Source organism: Quercus suber, unplaced genomic scaffold (assembly GCF_002906115.3).
Source record: "Quercus suber isolate HL8 unplaced genomic scaffold, Cork oak 2.0 scaffold_69, whole genome shotgun sequence".
NCBI classification, from domain to species: Eukaryota; Viridiplantae; Streptophyta; class Magnoliopsida; order Fagales; family Fagaceae; genus Quercus; species Quercus suber.
In genome coordinates, this window is record NW_027069534.1 from 1,476,359 (window position 1) to 1,494,492 (window position 18,134).

General features: G+C 36.1%; 2 protein-coding genes across 2 annotated transcripts; one reads left to right on the top strand and one right to left on the bottom strand.

Annotated features, from left to right (window-relative positions):
- The first annotated feature begins 1,385 nt into the window (after positions 1-1,385).
- LOC112017104 (ras-related protein RABD1) lies at positions 1,386-6,438 on the top strand. Its single transcript, XM_024049568.2, has 8 exons — positions 1,386-1,531; positions 1,646-1,718; positions 1,917-1,964; positions 2,342-2,389; positions 3,848-3,919; positions 4,816-4,971; positions 5,576-5,679; positions 6,242-6,438. Exons 1-8 carry the CDS (start codon positions 1,518-1,520, stop codon positions 6,330-6,332), a joined length of 606 nt encoding a protein of 201 aa, XP_023905336.1. The 5' UTR covers positions 1,386-1,517; the 3' UTR covers positions 6,333-6,438.
- Positions 6,439-7,034: 596 nt separating this feature from the next.
- On the bottom strand, positions 7,035-11,754 carry LOC112017105 (ras-related protein RABA2a). Its single transcript, XM_024049569.2, has 2 exons — positions 11,395-11,754; positions 7,035-7,733 (listed from the first exon to the last, which is right to left on the bottom strand). The coding sequence occupies exons 1-2, from the start codon at positions 11,557-11,559 to the stop codon at positions 7,251-7,253; spliced, it is 648 nt and encodes a 215-aa protein (XP_023905337.1). The 5' UTR covers positions 11,560-11,754; the 3' UTR covers positions 7,035-7,250.
- Positions 11,755-18,134: the final 6,380 nt, after the last annotated feature.

Genomic DNA, 18,134 nt, shown 5'->3' on the forward strand with positions numbered 1-18,134 from the left:
AAAAAAAAAAAAAAAAAAAAAAGCCTCATCATCACACTTTGTATACATACACCTAAGTTTTCATCACACGATATTATATCATATCAAATTATTAATTCAAAATCAAATAACATACCTACGTACTTAATATCATCATTACATAATATATATAACTTGTCATATGAAAATATTAATGAAGAAAAAAGTTATGTCATATGTGAGTAAAGTAAACAAGAAAAACACATTGTTGAAGGAAAGTAATAATGAAAAGCCATATGTAAGTGAAGTAATAAAAGTTTCTCCAAAAATAAAGTGAAGTAACTAAAAAAAATGGGTTTAGGAAAAAAAAAATAGTGATTTGTTTATATACTAGCCGGAATCACTATACCAAGAGGAATTTAATGAAATTGAGCAAAATAGGTGGAAAGTGCCAAAATTTTGAACGGAATGTAATAGAGGGTAGTTCATATCGGTTAACTAACTGGAATGGAAAATTTTGGTCATTCTAAACAGAGCGAAATGGAATTCATAATTATACTTTTTCCAACCTCAAAAAGATGAGGCTTGAATGGGTATGACTGTATGTAAATGATTTAACTTAATATATATGTAAATTTTTATACAAAAATATAAGTTATCTTTTTTAAACATATTTTTATTGTTTTTCCCAAAACACTTGTATTCTATCTATCTTAACGCTCTCAAAATTGTCTTTAACTCTCTACCCCTCATCTATCTCATTAATATTGAAATCACCCTATCAAGGAAGGAAAAAAAAAAATCATCAACCCATCTCAACCTTAAGGTCCTTAACCAATTCCACTCTTGTATCTCACGAGTCACAAGTTAGTTTTTTCTAATCTAAAAAGGGAATGGAATAGGTACAAAATACCATATTGACATCCCTTGCTATGAGGAGAAAGTCTATAGACTCAAAAACCTGGAAAAAATTAACAATTGTTCATGATATAGATTGTTAATGATTAAAAAAAAAAATGATATCAGTAACGGATATAAATGAGAACTTCTACAAACTTGCCAACACAACTATTGTAAAAAATAATATCAAAAATTTTTATTTTAATGTAGCATTGCTTTAATATGAAATGAAGAACTCTATAAAGCATTGGGTTTTTAATTTTTTAATTTTTAAACGTGGAAGGAGGGAGAGATTGAAAAATGACTTCTGAATAGGGAAGGTCAAACCCGGCGGGTGGGGCGGGTCAGTGCCGGGTTTTGTAATTGTACAGGTCACCATTCTCCCCGCCCACCGCAAACCCAAGGACAAATCAGTAATTTCACAACACCACAATCCAATAAATTATTAAAAAAAAAAACTAAATCCAAAATCAAATAAATAAATAAAAATAAAAATCGTACTCAAAAAGCAAATCATTTTCAATCATTATTTATAGGTGAGGCCCTCCACCACTCTTTACTCTCACACTCTTTCCTTTTCTTAAAAACCCCTCACAAATTTTCAATTTGTATAAGAATTTTCCATTTCGATCCCAAAAAAGAATTCCAAGCCCTCAATCATGAGCAACGAATAGTAAGTCCATCATTTTCTCTCTCATTTTCCTTCTCTCCAAACACCACTTATACTTTCTATTTTTTCAACACGTGCGTTAATTTTCTTCTCTTTTTTTTGGATTTTTTTTTGTAGTGATTATCTGTTCAAGCTTTTGCTAATCGGTGACTCCTCCGTCGGGAAATCGTGCTTGCTGCTCAGATTTGCGGTGATTTTTTTTTCTTACACTGTTTCTCTGAGTTTCTAATTTTGCTTTTTGAGAAAAAAAAATGTTGGTTTTAGTGATTTGGATGGTGATTATGAATTAAATTTGTGGAATTTGTTAGGGTTTCAGTTTGATTCTTGTTTATTTGGTTATTTAGTGCTTAAATTTTGTATTTTTATGTGTGTTTTGTTGATTTTTCAGGATGATTCCTATGTAGACAGCTACATAAGTACCATTGGAGTTGATTTTGTAAGTCTCTCTCTCTCTCTCTCTATCTCTCTCATGTGTTTATGTATGTGTGCATGCATATGGGGCTTTAAGATGGTCTAGAGTTTTCTTGTGAAAGTTTTAAGTATTTATTGTTAAATGAGTGGTTTAGAAATTGCCACATCATCACTACCTGAAATAAATGCCAAAAACAGTGCCGTATTAATGTTTAAACAAATGCTGATGATGAAGTATAATCTAAACCATTTATTTAACAATGAGTGATTATGATTTTTTAAAACTTTTATGATGGAGTTTTATGTATGTATGTGGGTGGGTATGTATGTATGTATATGTTTTGGGTTTATATTTTGTTTGTGTATGGGTCAGTACTTGAAATTTTGTGGTGGATGTTTCAGAAAATCAGAACCGTGGATCTGGATGGAAAGACAATCAAGCTGCAGATTGTGAGTTGAAACTGTTTTTTTTTTTTTTTTTTTTTTGATTCAATGGTTGGGCAATTTAGTAGAAGTTATTTCTGGATTTAGTCTAAATAAGGTTCATGTGGGTGCATTGAGATTTTAGCAAAATTTAAATTTGATTGCTATTGTGGATGGTGGAGTTGGTCTAATTGAGATCTGTATAAACTTGTGATTAATTTATTAATTGGATCACCTTTCAAAGTATTAAATTAATTGGATCGCCTTTCAAAGTATCATTCTTATACATCAGAATTCAGAAATTACCTAGTTTGTGTTAATCCAAGCAACTGTATTTATTCAAAAAAAAAAAAAAATTGTCTGTTTTTGCTGCATGCCATAATTCCAGTGCTAGGCTATGATCTTTTTAACAAGGGATACTAAGATTTTCTGGCTTGAGATCTATTATAGGTCAAGCATTGCAGCAGTAGGCCTGAATTTAACCTACTCTACATTAAGTTTTCAGATTGAGATCGGAACCCCAAATGTAAGGAAAGAAACTAAATCATATTAAACTCTCCTTTCTGTCAGATTGCTGATTTTACGATCAGGTGCCAGTATAGCAAGACAAATTTAATTAAAAACCATAACCTGATCTCAAATGCTCCAGAAAACTTACGCAGTAGGAATAGTTATTCCAAAGTGAATTTTTTTATCACAAAAGGAGAGAGATAGATGCAGTAGCTGAGAATAGATTGACACAGAGCTCACACAAGCAAGAAAGAGCTAGAAATGGCCCTTACCCACAAGGCTTTGCCTGAAAACCATACTTGAGGTCAATTGCCCTCCAAATAAATTCATTGATCATGGTAAGAAAACCTAATAACTATTATAATCTGACATGCCTGTTCCCCTTGGAACCTAATCAAACCCATAAATAAGCTAACCCCATTTCAACATCAACAATAGTAAGACCTTTGTCCCAAAATGCTTGTTAAGATTTATCAATTTAAAAGACCATAAACTGGCTTTTGCCAGATTTTACAAGATTTCTAAAATACCCCCACTAAAATAGAAGTTATGATCTGAAAAGAAGCTGGAAATTACATAAGAAACCTGATCCTGTGCTTTTATGCTCCTGAATCATTTACTTTCTCAAAAAATATTACATACGATATATGGAGCAATATACACTAGGGGTAAACACGGTTGGCTAGGGACCGCACCTCATGAAGCTAAGGTCGCAAGTTCGAATCTCCCCCTCCCCCTCCATTGGGTCCAAAACTCACTTATCAGACTAAATGGAGCAATAGAAATGCCATGCCTAAATATTTGCATGCTTCTCTATTCCAATTTCCCAGTGAAACTTTTACTAGTAGACAGGCGTTTTATGTAAAGGATTCAAGATCCCTGAACAAGAGCTAGGCATTGATTTATGGTCTGTATGAAGCTTAATCTTTGTTCCACTTATAATTAATATTACATTTTCATTTCCTGTACTTTTAGTGGGATACTGCTGGACAGGAGCGGTTCAGGACTATAACAAGCAGTTATTACCGAGGAGCACATGGGATAATTGTAAGAATTTATTGCCTTTTGTCTTCTTGTGTGAGAAACTTTGCTCCAATAGATCTTGCACGCAGCTTGTATAGTAATTTTCAGATAAATGTGAGGCCATTGCCAGAATTCTTGTTTGCTAGTTGTTGCATTCATGTCCATCTCTGTATCTGAATCTATCAGTTTTAATATTATTGTAGTTATATTACTGTACATAATTGCTGGATCTACATTTGATCTTTATAGCCATAGGCACTTTAGACAGCGTCTTGAATGTTCTTGTTTATTTGTTCTCCTTCGCAAATGATTAAATATCATATTAACTTAGCCTATATCGTGCTTCAGTGTCATTTTCTTTTCGCATAACCACTCCCAAGCGCAGATAAATGAGCATACAGTCCTAGATAGGGTCATCTAGGGCTGAGTTGCATAAATGTAAGGACTAAGGCTTAGTTAGTTTAATTAAATAGACTGTATGATATTTGTTTTTAAGTACTGAGTAATTGATTAATCATCTTTTAGCGTTTCTCATGTTACCTGTTAATACCATGCTTGTTTCTGCACATTTTGTTGACACTTTACTGACACTCTTATTTCACTTTTGCCTTTTTCTTTTTTTTCTCTGAAGCAAAGTATTTTATAAAGTTGGCCTATTTTATTTTCCCCTTTTTCGTTGGCACTTGGGTTGTGGGGGATGGGGTGTTCAAACCCAGTATATATAATTATGAGTAACTTGTGATATTGGAAACCTTGATTTTGCAACATTTTCAAACCTCAGCACTATTTAGGGCACTTAAGTATCCTGGTTCAAAAGGCAGCAGAAAGTTGTTTATTTAGTTAGCGTAGTTTTTCTTTGTAATTATCATTAATATCATTGTACCTCCCTGAGAAATCTTACATGTATTGGACTGTGACAGATTGTCTATGATGTTACTGAGATGGAGAGTTTCAACAATGTCAAGCAGTGGTTGAATGAAATTGATAGATATGCAAATGATAGCGTGTGCAAGCTTCTAGTTGGTAATAAGTGTGATTTGGTTGAGAACAAGGTTGTGGACACTCAAACAGCCAAGGTATAGATCAACTGCCTTAACTCTTACTATTAAGTTAAGATAGTATGAATTGTGTTATTTTTTTGGTCAATTTCTGCTTAGCAAGCACACATCCAGTGTTTATAAGCCAAATTGGGATCTCCGCATACAAATGCAAGAAACTTGTTCCTTATAAGCCCTTGATAAAACTAACTTGCATGTGCACACGTGTATATGTGTATATATGTGTGTGCATGGACACAACACAAGGAAGAGTGGTGGGTAGGAGAAGAATTCCTCCCTGTTCAAAAAGGGTGTGTATGGTCTATAGCCAAAAAGAAGTCACAATTTGGACACGGAAACACAACATTTTATGAAAAACTTGGACACGAATTTGTCTGCGCGCATGTGTATCTAAGAAGCACAGACACAGTAACATGGTAATTCATGATCTGTGTGATTTGATTTATAACCAGAAATGGTATGTTCATTGGTTTACATATTGCAATTTAGTGGCAGATGCGCCCAGTTCTGCACAGAATATAATATATTGGAGGAAGCACAGGAAATCAAGGGTATTATTCTTTTTCTTGCTGCTTATTTGCATTTAACTTCTTTCTCTCCCCTGTGCCTAAATGAAATGCAGGCATTCGCAGATGAGCTCGGAATCCCTTTCCTTGAGACAAGTGCTAAAGACTCAATTAATGTGGAGCAAGCTTTCTTAACCATGGCTGGCGAGATCAAGAAGAAGTAAAACCTCTAGTCTTCCTATTTCCCCTATTTTAGATGATATGATTTTTTTACCAGAATTCTGAATCAGAAACATGAAAAATCCCTGATATTTCTAATAATATCCTGATCACTTCCATTTTAAAATATTAATTTAAAACACGTGTATAAATATCTTACTGGCAAACTAATTTTGAACAACCCTGAAAAGAGGAGTCAGCAATATTTCAAATCCTGATATTGTGAAAAGCATTTTTTACCTTGCATTACTCTTATACTTTTGGGTTAGAGAGTGGAGATAGTTGTTCCCTCCATCTTGTTATTGCAAATCAGACCGATAAGATGAACTTTGAAACTCTTTGATAGATATGAAATAGTTGTAATTGAAGCCATAGAGAAACTGTCATTTTAAATATCATATGGTGGTGTTTTTCCCACTGCTGCATAGGTTTCTTGCATTTCTGTAGGATGATGGTGTGTTTTGATACTGATCACTATAATATTTTAGTTTGCCTCCTTTTTATCTGATCCATATGATTAAATTTTCAATATCTTTGCTTTTAATATTTTTTATATTTTGCAGAATGGGAAACCAACCAACTGCAAACAAGTCAACTGGAACTGTTCAAATGAAGGGGCAGCCAATTCAGCAGAACAGCAACTGCTGTGGTTAGCTATGCTATGTACTGTTTATTTTCTGTTAAGATTGCAGGACAGTGAAACTATGTTGGCTGTACCCTTATATGGATCTATCAAAACTGTTAAATATGCCTACTTCAATCCTGACTTAGTTACTTTTGTTTGGGAAAATGGATTTCTAACAATTGCTCATAGCCATCAGAAAATTTTCTAGCCATTTCTTCAGTTAGGGAAGAATCCATCCAAATGGAGGTGTACATACAAACATTTACAGAATTTTCTATCAAACCTAATCGGCGGATTTTTTAAAATTTTTTTATTATCTCCACTACTTGACAATTCAAATTATTATCAATGTATGATTTTAATCAAATGACACTTTAACGATCCTACGTAAAATATTTACATTAATGAGTACTCTAATTTGTGAAGTCATGGATTCAAACTCTTTCGGCAAACATACTAATTAAAATGAATATACGTAAATAGTCTTCTTAATCATCACAATATGGATTAAAAGAGTTATTTAAATTTGAGTTTGGAGGAAATTTTCGCCATTCAATTGTTTTCTACTTAAGTGGAAGATCTGTTCGTCCAAGTTGTTTACTCAAATCTGTGACTACGAAATTTTCTTCAAATTGAGTAGAAGAAAAATTGGATCTGGTTGTGCACGACTGCATGAAGGATGCTTGAGTTATCCTATGACTGGCGAGAACGAATCTCATTAGGCGCGCCCATAAAGAAATCATTATAAATTCATAACTGGATTTGCAAAGAACCTCAAATATATCTGATTAAGCGCACCCATAAAGAAATCATTATAAATCCTGATGCCACAACAAAATGCAATTTAATCATACTTTTAAAACAAAGAACAAAAAATGAAACAACCCACAAGAAGGGGGAAAAGCATAGGAGGGAAAACAAGTAATCTATATAAATCATAACCATCCTTAGGAAGAAGAGCAGCAAGGCTTCTTGGTATTTTCCTCTGATCCCCCCACTACTAGGGTCTTTCCTTCTTTGATGCTAGCAGGTCCTGGCTCATCCGAGGAAAGTGACTTCTTACTAATTATCCGGTAAATCTCTGCAAGAATTGTCTGGAAAGACTTCTCAACATTTGTTGCTTCAAGAGCAGACGTTTCAATGAACGAAAGGCCTTCTTTCTCAGCATAACCCTGGGCATCCTCTGTTGCAACTGCACGGAGATGCTTCAAGTCAGTCTTGTTGCCGATTAGCATGATCACAATGTTGGAGTCAGCATGGTCCCTGAGCTCCTTCAACCACCGGCTCACATTTTCAAATGTTGTTGGCTTAGTCACATCATACACAAGAAGAGCTCCAAGGGCACCCCTATAGTAAGCACTTGTTATTGCTCGGTATCTCTCCTGTCCTGCAGTATCCCATATCTGAGCTTTCACAGTTCTTCCCTCAACCTGAGAAGGGAAAAAAACTTTGTGGTGTAAAGACATGCAATAAAAAGCTGGTTTCATATAACATAAAACATCAGACTAGATGGATTTAACAGGACACATTTTGAAAGCGCATTATAAAGTGAGCAGTGAAAAGAATGAGATCTCACAAATCAAACCAAAGCCTCCCGACAGTTGGGCTTCATCAACCTTCTTCACTACTAACATTAATAGAAGGAAAAATGACGCTTCAATTAAGTAACAAAAAAATATAACTTTGGATAGAACAGAATGACATAAAAGAATATTTGTGGCTGGCCTTGATTAATTTGTTGAGGATCCATAGCTAATCTCAAAATTTATAAGGTTAGGTCGTTGTTGTATATGCTCATTGCTCACTGGTAACAAAATAAAATGTATGTGAAAATGGAAAGATATTGACATCAAAGACCCACAGATATCACAAATATTGGACTACTAGTAGTACACTGCCAAAGACTCTTAGTGAAGCTAGTCAAAACATTAATGAATGATGAAAAAGGAAGCCTTTAGAATTTGGGAGTTGGTTTCTAGTCCAAAAAATTGGTTGTAAATCATAGAACAGTGCTTAAAACTGGCAGAATCATTCAATATTCCTGGATCAGCACTCTCATGGGAATGCCTTAATGTGGGAGCAGAATTGGTAATTACTCTAAACTAAAATCAACCAGTAAGGTAGAGAGAAAATTAACAAACTCTCCTATTCATGTAACAAATGCTAACAATGGGTTGAGCTGGGCTAAAATGAAACAGAACATTGCCAAACTTTAACTGGGAGTATGGCCATGCAACTAAATTCTCCATATCAAATCGTTTATAAAGGAAAATCCCACTCAAGTCTAAACTACAAAATAAATGCTTTCCTAATGACAACTTCAAAATGACTTAGCTAGGGAACAAAATGAATTAACACCTTTTAAAATGGAGAATAAGGGAATCTAATACAAAAATGGAAATTAAGAGAAAACTCACAATATTTGTCCACATTCCACAACTTTATGCCATGTATCCTACATCTTTAAATCTAACATTCCGCGTGTCTTTTAACCTCTCCTCCGTTAATATTCTTCTCTAACTCTCTCTCTCTCTCTCTCTCTCTCAAAAATTAAGCCTCCAACCACCCAATTGTGACAGCCTAGAATACCCATGTGGCAAAATTTGGCAGCTATTTAACATTCCATATAATGCCAAACCATGACAAATTTCTGACTTTAGAGTCTATTGAATTTGACTGGAAAACTTTGGACTCTATTGCATGGTACATGTTGAAAACTAGTGTAAAATGCAATGTGTAATGGGAAAGATAAACATTGACAACTCCCTTTAAATTTCAAATCAAAATCAAAGTTGCTGCATGAAGGAAGGTTCTTTAACGGTGCAGATAGAAGTTAGAAGAATTATATAAATACTTTACATATTACATAAAAACAAAATGATTCATACATGTATGTGCAATTGTTAAAATTTTCTGTCCTTTTTGAGTCAACAAACCCACATTCCACACCTTGACGGGTTGAACATAGAAGTACCACCAGACATACAAAAAATTGAGGGTCACTTGCATTTTATTTTAATTAAGCTTTGTTTTAGAAACAATACCCATTTTCAATTCACAGAATATTAGAAACTAATTTCTCAAATCAAACAGGAGCTCCATTTGGACCACTTCCTCCAAACCCAGATCCAAATTACACACAAACCACCATAGTATTACTTTTAAAAAAATTAAGCTAATTTCAAATCCAAATTACATGCTGGCATGCTCATGCCTACACACACATATGTAAATATATATGCACCACAGAATTACTAAAAAAGATTCAAATAGCACCCCACCCCAGAACCCTCTCAATAGTTTTACCCAAAAAAAATTAACCAAAACCCAGATCCAAATTACAATCCCATGTATATACATTTTAAAAAAAAAAATCAAAATTTAGGCAAATCCCATTTCCAAAGTATACTGTGTACTGAAAAACAAAAAAATTCAAAATTTAAGCAAATCCCATATCCAATTATACACACACAGAGAGACAAGCATGCATGTATAGCAAACCCCAGATCCAAATTACTCACACCTATGTATATATTAAAAAGATAAAAAATTTAAGCAAATCTCATTTCCAAAATTTGCTATATGTATTAAAAAAAATCAAAATTTAAGCAAATCCCATATCAAAATTATGCACACACAAAAACATATATGCATTTATACACTAAAAAAGATTCAAAGTGTAAGAAAATCCCATTTCCAGAGTAACTCTGTGTACTAAAAACAATTCAAAACTTTAAACAAATCCCATATCCAAATTACACACACACACACACACACACAAGCAATATGCATACAGTTACTAAAAAAGAGTAAAACTTTAAGCATATCTCAGATCCAAATTACACACACATATTTAACATATAAGCATATACACACTGAAGTATATTCAAAAAGCAAATCCCATTTCCAAAGTATACTGTGGACTAAAAAAAATCAAAATTTTTAAAAAATTCCATATCAAAATTATAAACACAAGCGTATATCCATACATATAATAAAAGAGTAAACTATAAGCAAATCCTGGATCCAAATTCCAGAGAAACACACAATTATATGTGTATAAGCAAATCTCAATTCCAAATTATGCTGTGTATTAAAAAAATTCAAAATGTAAGCAAATCCCATATCAAAATTATGCACACAAACATATATGCATTTATACGCTAAAAAAGATTCAAATTTTAAGCAAATCCCGTTTCCAAAGAATACTGTGTGTACTAAAAAGAATTCAAAACTTTAAACAATTCTCAATTCCAAATTATAAACACATACACAAGCAATATGCATACACTTACTAAAAAAGGCTAAAACTTTAAGCATATCCCAGATCCAAATTACACACACATATCTAACATAATCCATATATACACTAAACCATATTCAAAATTTAAGCAAATCCCATTTCCAAAGCATATTCTGTGGACTAAAAAAATTCAAAATTTAAACAAATCCCATATCAAAACTATAAATACAAGCATATGTCCATACATATACTAAAAAAGAGTAAAGCTATAAGCAAATCCCAGATCCAAATTACAGAAAAACACACAATTATGTGTATATAAGCAAATCTCATTTCCAAATTATGCTGTGCGTATTAAAAAAATTCAAAATTTAAGCAAATCCCATATCAAAATTATGCACAAACCAACATATATGCATTTATACACTAAAAAAGATTCAAAATTTAAGCAAATCCCGTTTCCGAAGTATACTCTGTGTACTAAAAAGAATTCAAAACTTTAAACAATTCCCATATCCAAATTATACACGCACACACAAGCAATATGCATACAGTTACTAAAAAAGACTAAAACTTTAAGCATATCCCAGATCCAAATTACACATACACATTTAACACATAAGCAGATATACACTGAAATATATTCAAAAAACAAGCAAATCCCATTTCCAAAGAATACTCTGTGGACTAAAAAAATTCAAAATTTAAACAAATCCCATATCATAACTATAAACACAAGCATATATCCATACATATACTAAAAAAGAGAAAGACTATAAGCAAATCCCAGATCCAAATTACAGAGAAACACACAAATTATGTGTATATATACAAATATAAAACTCAACCTGGAGGGTACGAGTAGCAAATTCGACTCCAATGGTGGATTTAGATTCCAAACAAAACTCGTTCCTAGTGAATCGGGACAGCAAGTTCGATTTCCCAACTCCAGAATCGCCGATTAATACAACCTTGAACAAATAATCGTACTCCTCATCTGCTCTCCTCGCCATCTTTTTCTCTCTAAAAAAAATACAAACTTTGAAGAAAACTAAAATTTGTATAAGAAATGAAAAAATAGAATTACTACAAGTTGTTTAAGGAATTGGTCTCTGAAGAAGAAAAATAGAAGAAGAAAGTGAAGAAGAAGAAGAAGAAGGAAGTTGAAAGTTGAAGAAGTTGAAGTGAAGTCTTGGAAAAATCAAATGGTTTTTGCTTGTGTCGGATATTTTTTTATGTTTTTTACCTTGGCTTTGATCTACTTGACCCAAATGCCCTGCCTTTTTGCTGGGGTCCACCTTACTTTGAGGCTTTGTTGTGGGGCAAATAGGGAAAGCTAATTTTTCAGTCTCTCTCTTTTTCCTTTTCTTTTTTTTTTCTTTTTTTTTTCTTTTTTTTCCTTTATTTTTTCTTTCTTCTTATAAGAAAACATTTTGAATCTACATATTTGAAAAGTTTTTAAGCTTTTCTTTGACCACGTAAATGCAAGATTTTCTAGCCAATTAAATATAGAGTAAATCATTATTTTATCACAATCATTATTTCGTTAACACCATCTATGATTGAACTTCTTCTTCTTTTTTTCTTTTTTTTATGATAACGGTTGAACATTGTACTAATACTAGACTCTTATTCAAAAAAAAAAAAAAATACTAGACTCATTTTTCAAAGGTGAGTGTAATAATGCTCTTTTTTATTTATTTGTTTTTTAGTTTAGTGTTATAATATTTTAAATTGAGATAGAGATAATGTTCTAAGTTTTAAGTTGAATGAAGAAGATAAAAGAAAAAATTTAAAACTTAAAAATAGTAAATAATAAATTACTCTTTTAACTTAGTTTATGTTTTTTAATTAAAATTTTTTTATAATAATTTAAAATTATTTAACTAAAAGATGAAAGTATATTAGAGAGTTTAAGAATTTGTGTAATGGTATTTTAGTAGGCAAAATGTTGAAATCCAAACAAGAAATTCTGTTATTAATAATATAGATTCAATCAGCATAAAATAAAAAACATTATATTAATTAATAACAGAAAATAATAGACTATATGATTAAAATTTGTAAGGTTTATTACATGATAATACCAATTGATTTTAGATATTAATGAAGTTTGAAATTTCAAACTTGAGTCTCTTATTTGATAATAAAAGAGTTTAGTAATTGAGTTATATGGAATCTGTTACTAATACTAATTTTTATTTATGTATTGATTATAAGAGTTCAACTTGGGTCCAATGTTATATACACTAAACTAGATAGGATGTTGCCATGTATCCAAGAATTGCCACATGACAACATCCCATTGGGTCTAGTGTACAAGATGCACTGAACCTAAGCACCTTCCTAATTATAATCAATTATGTTAATAGTTGTGAAATTTTTTTGAAAAAAATATTTGATGGTGTATTATAACGCACCAACTCCAAACTCGTCCATTGCGGTCGTCCAAGGCAAACAAGGCAAACGAAGCAAATGTAGATAAATTACATTATAGTATGCTTGTCCATGATAAGGTCGTCCGTCCAAAGAAATACCTGGACAACCTTCTTGCATTCTAGACGTCTCTCCCTATGCAAACTTAAGACGAGCTTCTCACTTAACTCGGAACGCAAAGGTCAAGGTTCATTACCATAGCCAGTTTCCAATGATAGTTATAGAGAACAAGCCCAAATAATATAACTTCCATTGCAGTTATGGAAGTTACCTCCGAGTCTTTCGCATTCCTCAATGATGGGAGAAGTTACTAAACAAGTAACTGTCCCAAAGTGTATGCTATATAAGCATTCATTCACGAGAGGGTAAGTTATATAGACACTTCCACAAAAATCGGAATCCCAGAAATACTAACTTTACCATTGGAAGATTATTGGCCAGTTTTCCCCAGTCGCCTCTGATTTTGTGTTTGCTTTTTCAGGATTTTCAAGTGCTCTCTGATCATTGATGCTCGAGACATTTAGCCTACTGATTTCATTGTGTTCATCAATATTGTCTTTATACATATTGCCAAATATATACTCCACATGTCATGACATAAAATTTTTAATTTATTAATTAAAAATATGAGCTAGATGAAGAGTATAGGCTTGACTAGATTAGTCCCAAATAGGGCCATGCAAATAAAACTCACTTGACCTGCCTACTCATCCATCCCACTGGTCACAACAACCCAACATTGGTCTTTTATGTGAGATGGTGCGGGTTGGACCATCAAAATAGCGAGTCTTTTTTTACTAGTAGATTGAAATTTGTATAACCCGCCAAAACCAAGCCTCCCACCTATGTTTTACATATATATATACATACATATATATATATATATATATTTGCAAAAATGGTAAATTTTTAGTAAAAAAATGCTTTTTTTTTCTTCCTTAATAATTTGAGAAAAATAATGAATTATTTGAAATAATACCTGTGGGGCCAGAGAATTTGGTATCCCAGCCCATTTCATGTTAGGCCCAAGGCCCATGCCAAGGAAGAGGAAACGCCCGACGATGAAGCATGGAAGTCCAAATTATCCAGGAACCTTGCCGAGGACAACCCTGTCCTCAGCCAACCGAGACCATGGAATTTGGAAGTTACCGCCGAGGAAGCATGGTGGAGGAGCAAATCCGTGATGAGCTGTCACCGCCACATTAAATGCCCCCAACTAACGTCATGGCCGCATTAATGAGGAGGTGACCCCTGGGCAGTACCTCCTCGGTTACTGCGACTCACAAGAGGTTTGGTAAAGTGGTTGATGGGAGGGTTGTCAGGGGAAGGCATGGATGATCAACAAGTGGAGGAAGGAGATCGTTGAAGAAGGACTATATAAGGGGGAGAAACACATTGAGAGGGGGGGATGGATCCCCATTGAAACAGGATAACTAACAAGCTCTTCGGACCGGGCCGAGGACAGACTCTTAAGGATGGTTTCGGTTCGCCGGCGTTCGACGGTGGAAAATGCAATGGTTGTCCATTGTCCACTTGCTAAGGCCTAGTTCTTAAACCCGTTCTCTACAAATTCATTGTATTGGGCTAGCTGGGCTTGAGTCCACTTACTCAACAGTAGAAGTGCTCAAACCCAGTCCCTACAATTGGCGCCGTTTGTGGGAAGAACTTGTGCGCTAGCAAGCGCAATGGGCAATCGTTCCTAGGTTGCTGATTTACAGAAGGTTAGGCGACCTTTCATCACCGCCAACGACACCTATTCCAAATCCCATTCAAAAAAAAAAAAAAAAAGCGACAAACAACGACGCATTCGTTCAAGAGACAATTATTGCAGAGAAGTAAAAGATGTAGAGAAAAGGAAAAGTAAATGAACATTACAGCCTTTTTATTAATCAAAAAATAATATATACATTGTACAAACAGAGGCTCAGACAGGCTTGTTTTAAAACCAACTCTACAAACAGAGGCCTAGACGGGCATGTTCGAAAGCTAACCCTAAAAAGGGGGGCTGAGGCAAGCTTATTTTAATGCTACCAACAACCCCCGGGTCGGTGTGGGTGGCGCCGATGCAAAGGGAGGAGCAGATGCAAAAGCGCTTGTTGGCCCCTCCCCATGATGTTCCCTTGATGCTCCCCCAGCCTCACGGTAATTAGGCGTTGGAGGCGGCAACACTCGGGCACCGGATGTGACGTAATCTTGCAAACCTCTATCGGCGAGTGAGCTGGGCACGAGTCACTGCCGGCTTGAAGGGCAGGCATGGACGCGTACCGAAGAAAAGCGTTACGTACTTCATGGACCTCCCTTCTAACCACCGAGAATGATACCATCAGGATGACGCCCAAGCCTTGCCGCGTTGGAAGTACGACGCGAACCACAACCTCTACGGCTCTCGATCGAGGGAGGAGGACCTTTGGCTTGATTGCCCTCGCCCTCATCCAAAGCCGTCCCATTCCTCTAAGCTCTGATCACAATCCTGGCAGGGTTATCGAATGGGTTTAGAAGGCTGAAGGATCATGTTTTCTCGTTCAACTAAAGGGTTTGTGAAGTGTGGAAGGACGATTCCCCCAGAAGATCTTATATAGAGAGCGAAGCTCGGTGGGAATTGGTCCACACAGAATTCAAAGGAAGAATTATTAGCAACATAAATCCTAACCGAATTCCAAAGAGCTCATCAACAGTTGGATCTGCATTAATCCACAAGGATATTAATGAGGGCACGTCTTGCACACCGAAGCATTAGGCGCACGACTCGAACAGTCAAAAGACGCCTCGTAATCAAAGATGGCGAAGAATTGGAGCGGACAAGGGGCTACTGCTACACATGGGGACAGAGATCCGAGCCGCCCTTATCCAGGGCAGCACGGGACCAAGGGCCCAGTTTGAGGAGTAACCCATTTTCGGGGAAGCAAGGCCGAGGACGGCGTCACGCTAAAAATGAACTTCTCGGCACTGAGGACGAATTCCTTCATTCCAGACAGAAGAACATAAGCGTTAGACTAAACCAAGGCCTTGCATGGTTCTCGGACTCAAGCCTATGAAAAAACTAACCACTCCAAAAATACCTGGGTACTAGACTGAACCAAGATCTTGCATGGTCCTCAAACTCAAACTTATGGGAAAACTAGTCACTTATAGAAGAATATAAGCGTTTGACTGAACCAAGGCCTTGCATGGTCCTCGGACTTAAGCCTATGGGAAAACTAACCACTCCAAAAATACCTGGGTACTAGACTCAACGAAGGTCTTGCATGGTCATCGGACTCAAACCTATGAGAAAACTAGTCACTTACAGAAGAACATAAGCTTTAGACTGAACCAAGGCCTTGCATGGTCCTCGGACTCAAGCCTATGGAAAAACTAACCACTCTAAAAATACCTAGGTACTAGACTGAACCAAGATCTTGCATGGTCCTCGGACTTAAACCTATGGGAAAACTAGTCACTTACAGAAGAACATAAGCGTTAAACTGAACCAAGGCCTTATATGGTCCTCAAACTCAAGCCTATGAAAAAACTAACCACTCCAAAAATATCTGGGTACTAGACTGAACCAAGGTCTTACATGGTCCTCAGACTCAAATCTATGGGAAAACTAGCTGCTTACAGAAGAGCATAAGTGTCAGATGGAGCTAAAGTTTCACATGGTCCTCGGACTCAGGTCGCTGGAGGAACTAGTTACGTTCAACAAAAGAGCAAACAAACGTAAGCCTATGGGCATCACTAAAAGCTTTCTAAGGCACATTGAACTTAACCCCTTAGCACAGTCAGCAACTAATGGCTTTCCTAAGCGCTTTCTACTGTTTACAGTGACTAACTCATGTGACGTGGAACCAATATTGTGGAGTTGTTCCCTCAGCATTCAATCCGGCAAAAATAGGCCGTGGTGTTAAGGTGGTTCAATTATTGATCAAGGCCCAGGTGGGAACTATTTCTAGGGGCTTTACGTTTTTCGGTTGCCAGTTTAGAATGAAAAGCATGCTGAGCTTCTGAGACTATGAAGCTTGTGATTGAAGCACAGATTATATAAATAGCCAAACTCATCACAATAACAATAAACACCAAGTAAAAAGAAAGGAAGACCCATGCATTCAGCTTAAAAATAGCATTACAATGTTTTAAACTAAAACAAAATATATAGTGATAAATCAAGGCCAAGGGGATGCCGATGAGATCCTAGCTTGGAAGTGCAACTTCGGAGGGCTCCTGGTTAGCAGGGGTGGCCTCAGGGTCAGCGGGAGGCTCCACCACGTCCTGGACCGCTGCTGGGTTACCAGTTTCCTCGTTCCCTAACACCCCTTAATGCCCAGTTTCCTCAGCAGGCTCGTCAGTTGGCATTGGATCATCGGCGGCACTGACCGGGCCTTCATCCGTCGCTTTAGAGGCTGTACCAACTTCAGGGTCAGTGAGGGCAACCTTGCTAATGGCAGGGGGATAAGACACCCTCTTGGCCCTCCTAAGCTTAGACAAGGCCTCAACCCTAACTTGGTTGAGGGCCTCATTCCAAGTCTTGAAACAGTACCGTTTACACACCTCGGCACTTGATCCTTGAGACTGGCCTCGGTCTTAGCCACTCCTTCAGCAAAGGCCTCTTCCTCCGCTTACTCTTTGAAGCTCTCAGCATCTGTCCTCTCAAATTCGACCAGGTCTTTAGCCCTCAAGGCCTTGTCCCTTGTGTACTCGACAACGCCTCTAGCCCACTCTGCCTCAGCTAATTTCTTCTTCAGGTCAGCGTTATGCTCCTTGGAAACCTGCAGCTAACCCTCGACCTCCTACAAGTGTCCTGCCTGGTCCTCAGCCTGTTTTTTAGCCTCGGCTAGGTCAAATGCGCTGCCCTTGGCCTTCGTCATCTCCACCAGGTCCTCCCTCGCCTTCCTAATATCAACCTTAGACTTCTTAAGAGTATTCGCGGCCTCCAGATACTTGTCGTGCTTTTGGTCCAAGGCTCTACTTTGGCTATTGGCTTTATCTTCTAGCCTGAAAGTGGCTTGGACAGCCTGCCAATGAAAACAAATAAACCATAAGCCAGGAGCTAAGAAATAAAATCCAACAAAGGCACAAATATCAAAAGTCTTACCATGCCTAGATACCTCTTGAGGTTGAGGGCAACTTCCTGCCTCTTCAAACTCTCCAGCTCGGCCATGTCAGCGGGAAGAAA

Excerpts from the sequence above, each read along its gene's own strand:
- LOC112017105 (XM_024049569.2), bottom strand. The coding sequence starts at position 11,559 with ATGGCGAGGAGAGCAGATGAGGAGTACGATTATTTGTTCAAGGTTGTA. Across the intron at positions 7,734-11,394 it reads TTGCTACTCGTACCCTCCAG|GTTGAGGGAAGAACTGTGAA; the intron begins GTTGAGTTTTAT and ends TTCCCTTCTCAG.
- LOC112017104 (XM_024049568.2), top strand. Across the intron at positions 1,965-2,341 it reads GTACCATTGGAGTTGATTTT|AAAATCAGAACCGTGGATCT; the intron begins GTAAGTCTCTCT and ends TGGATGTTTCAG. Across the intron at positions 4,972-5,575 it reads TGGACACTCAAACAGCCAAG|GCATTCGCAGATGAGCTCGG; the intron begins GTATAGATCAAC and ends AATGAAATGCAG.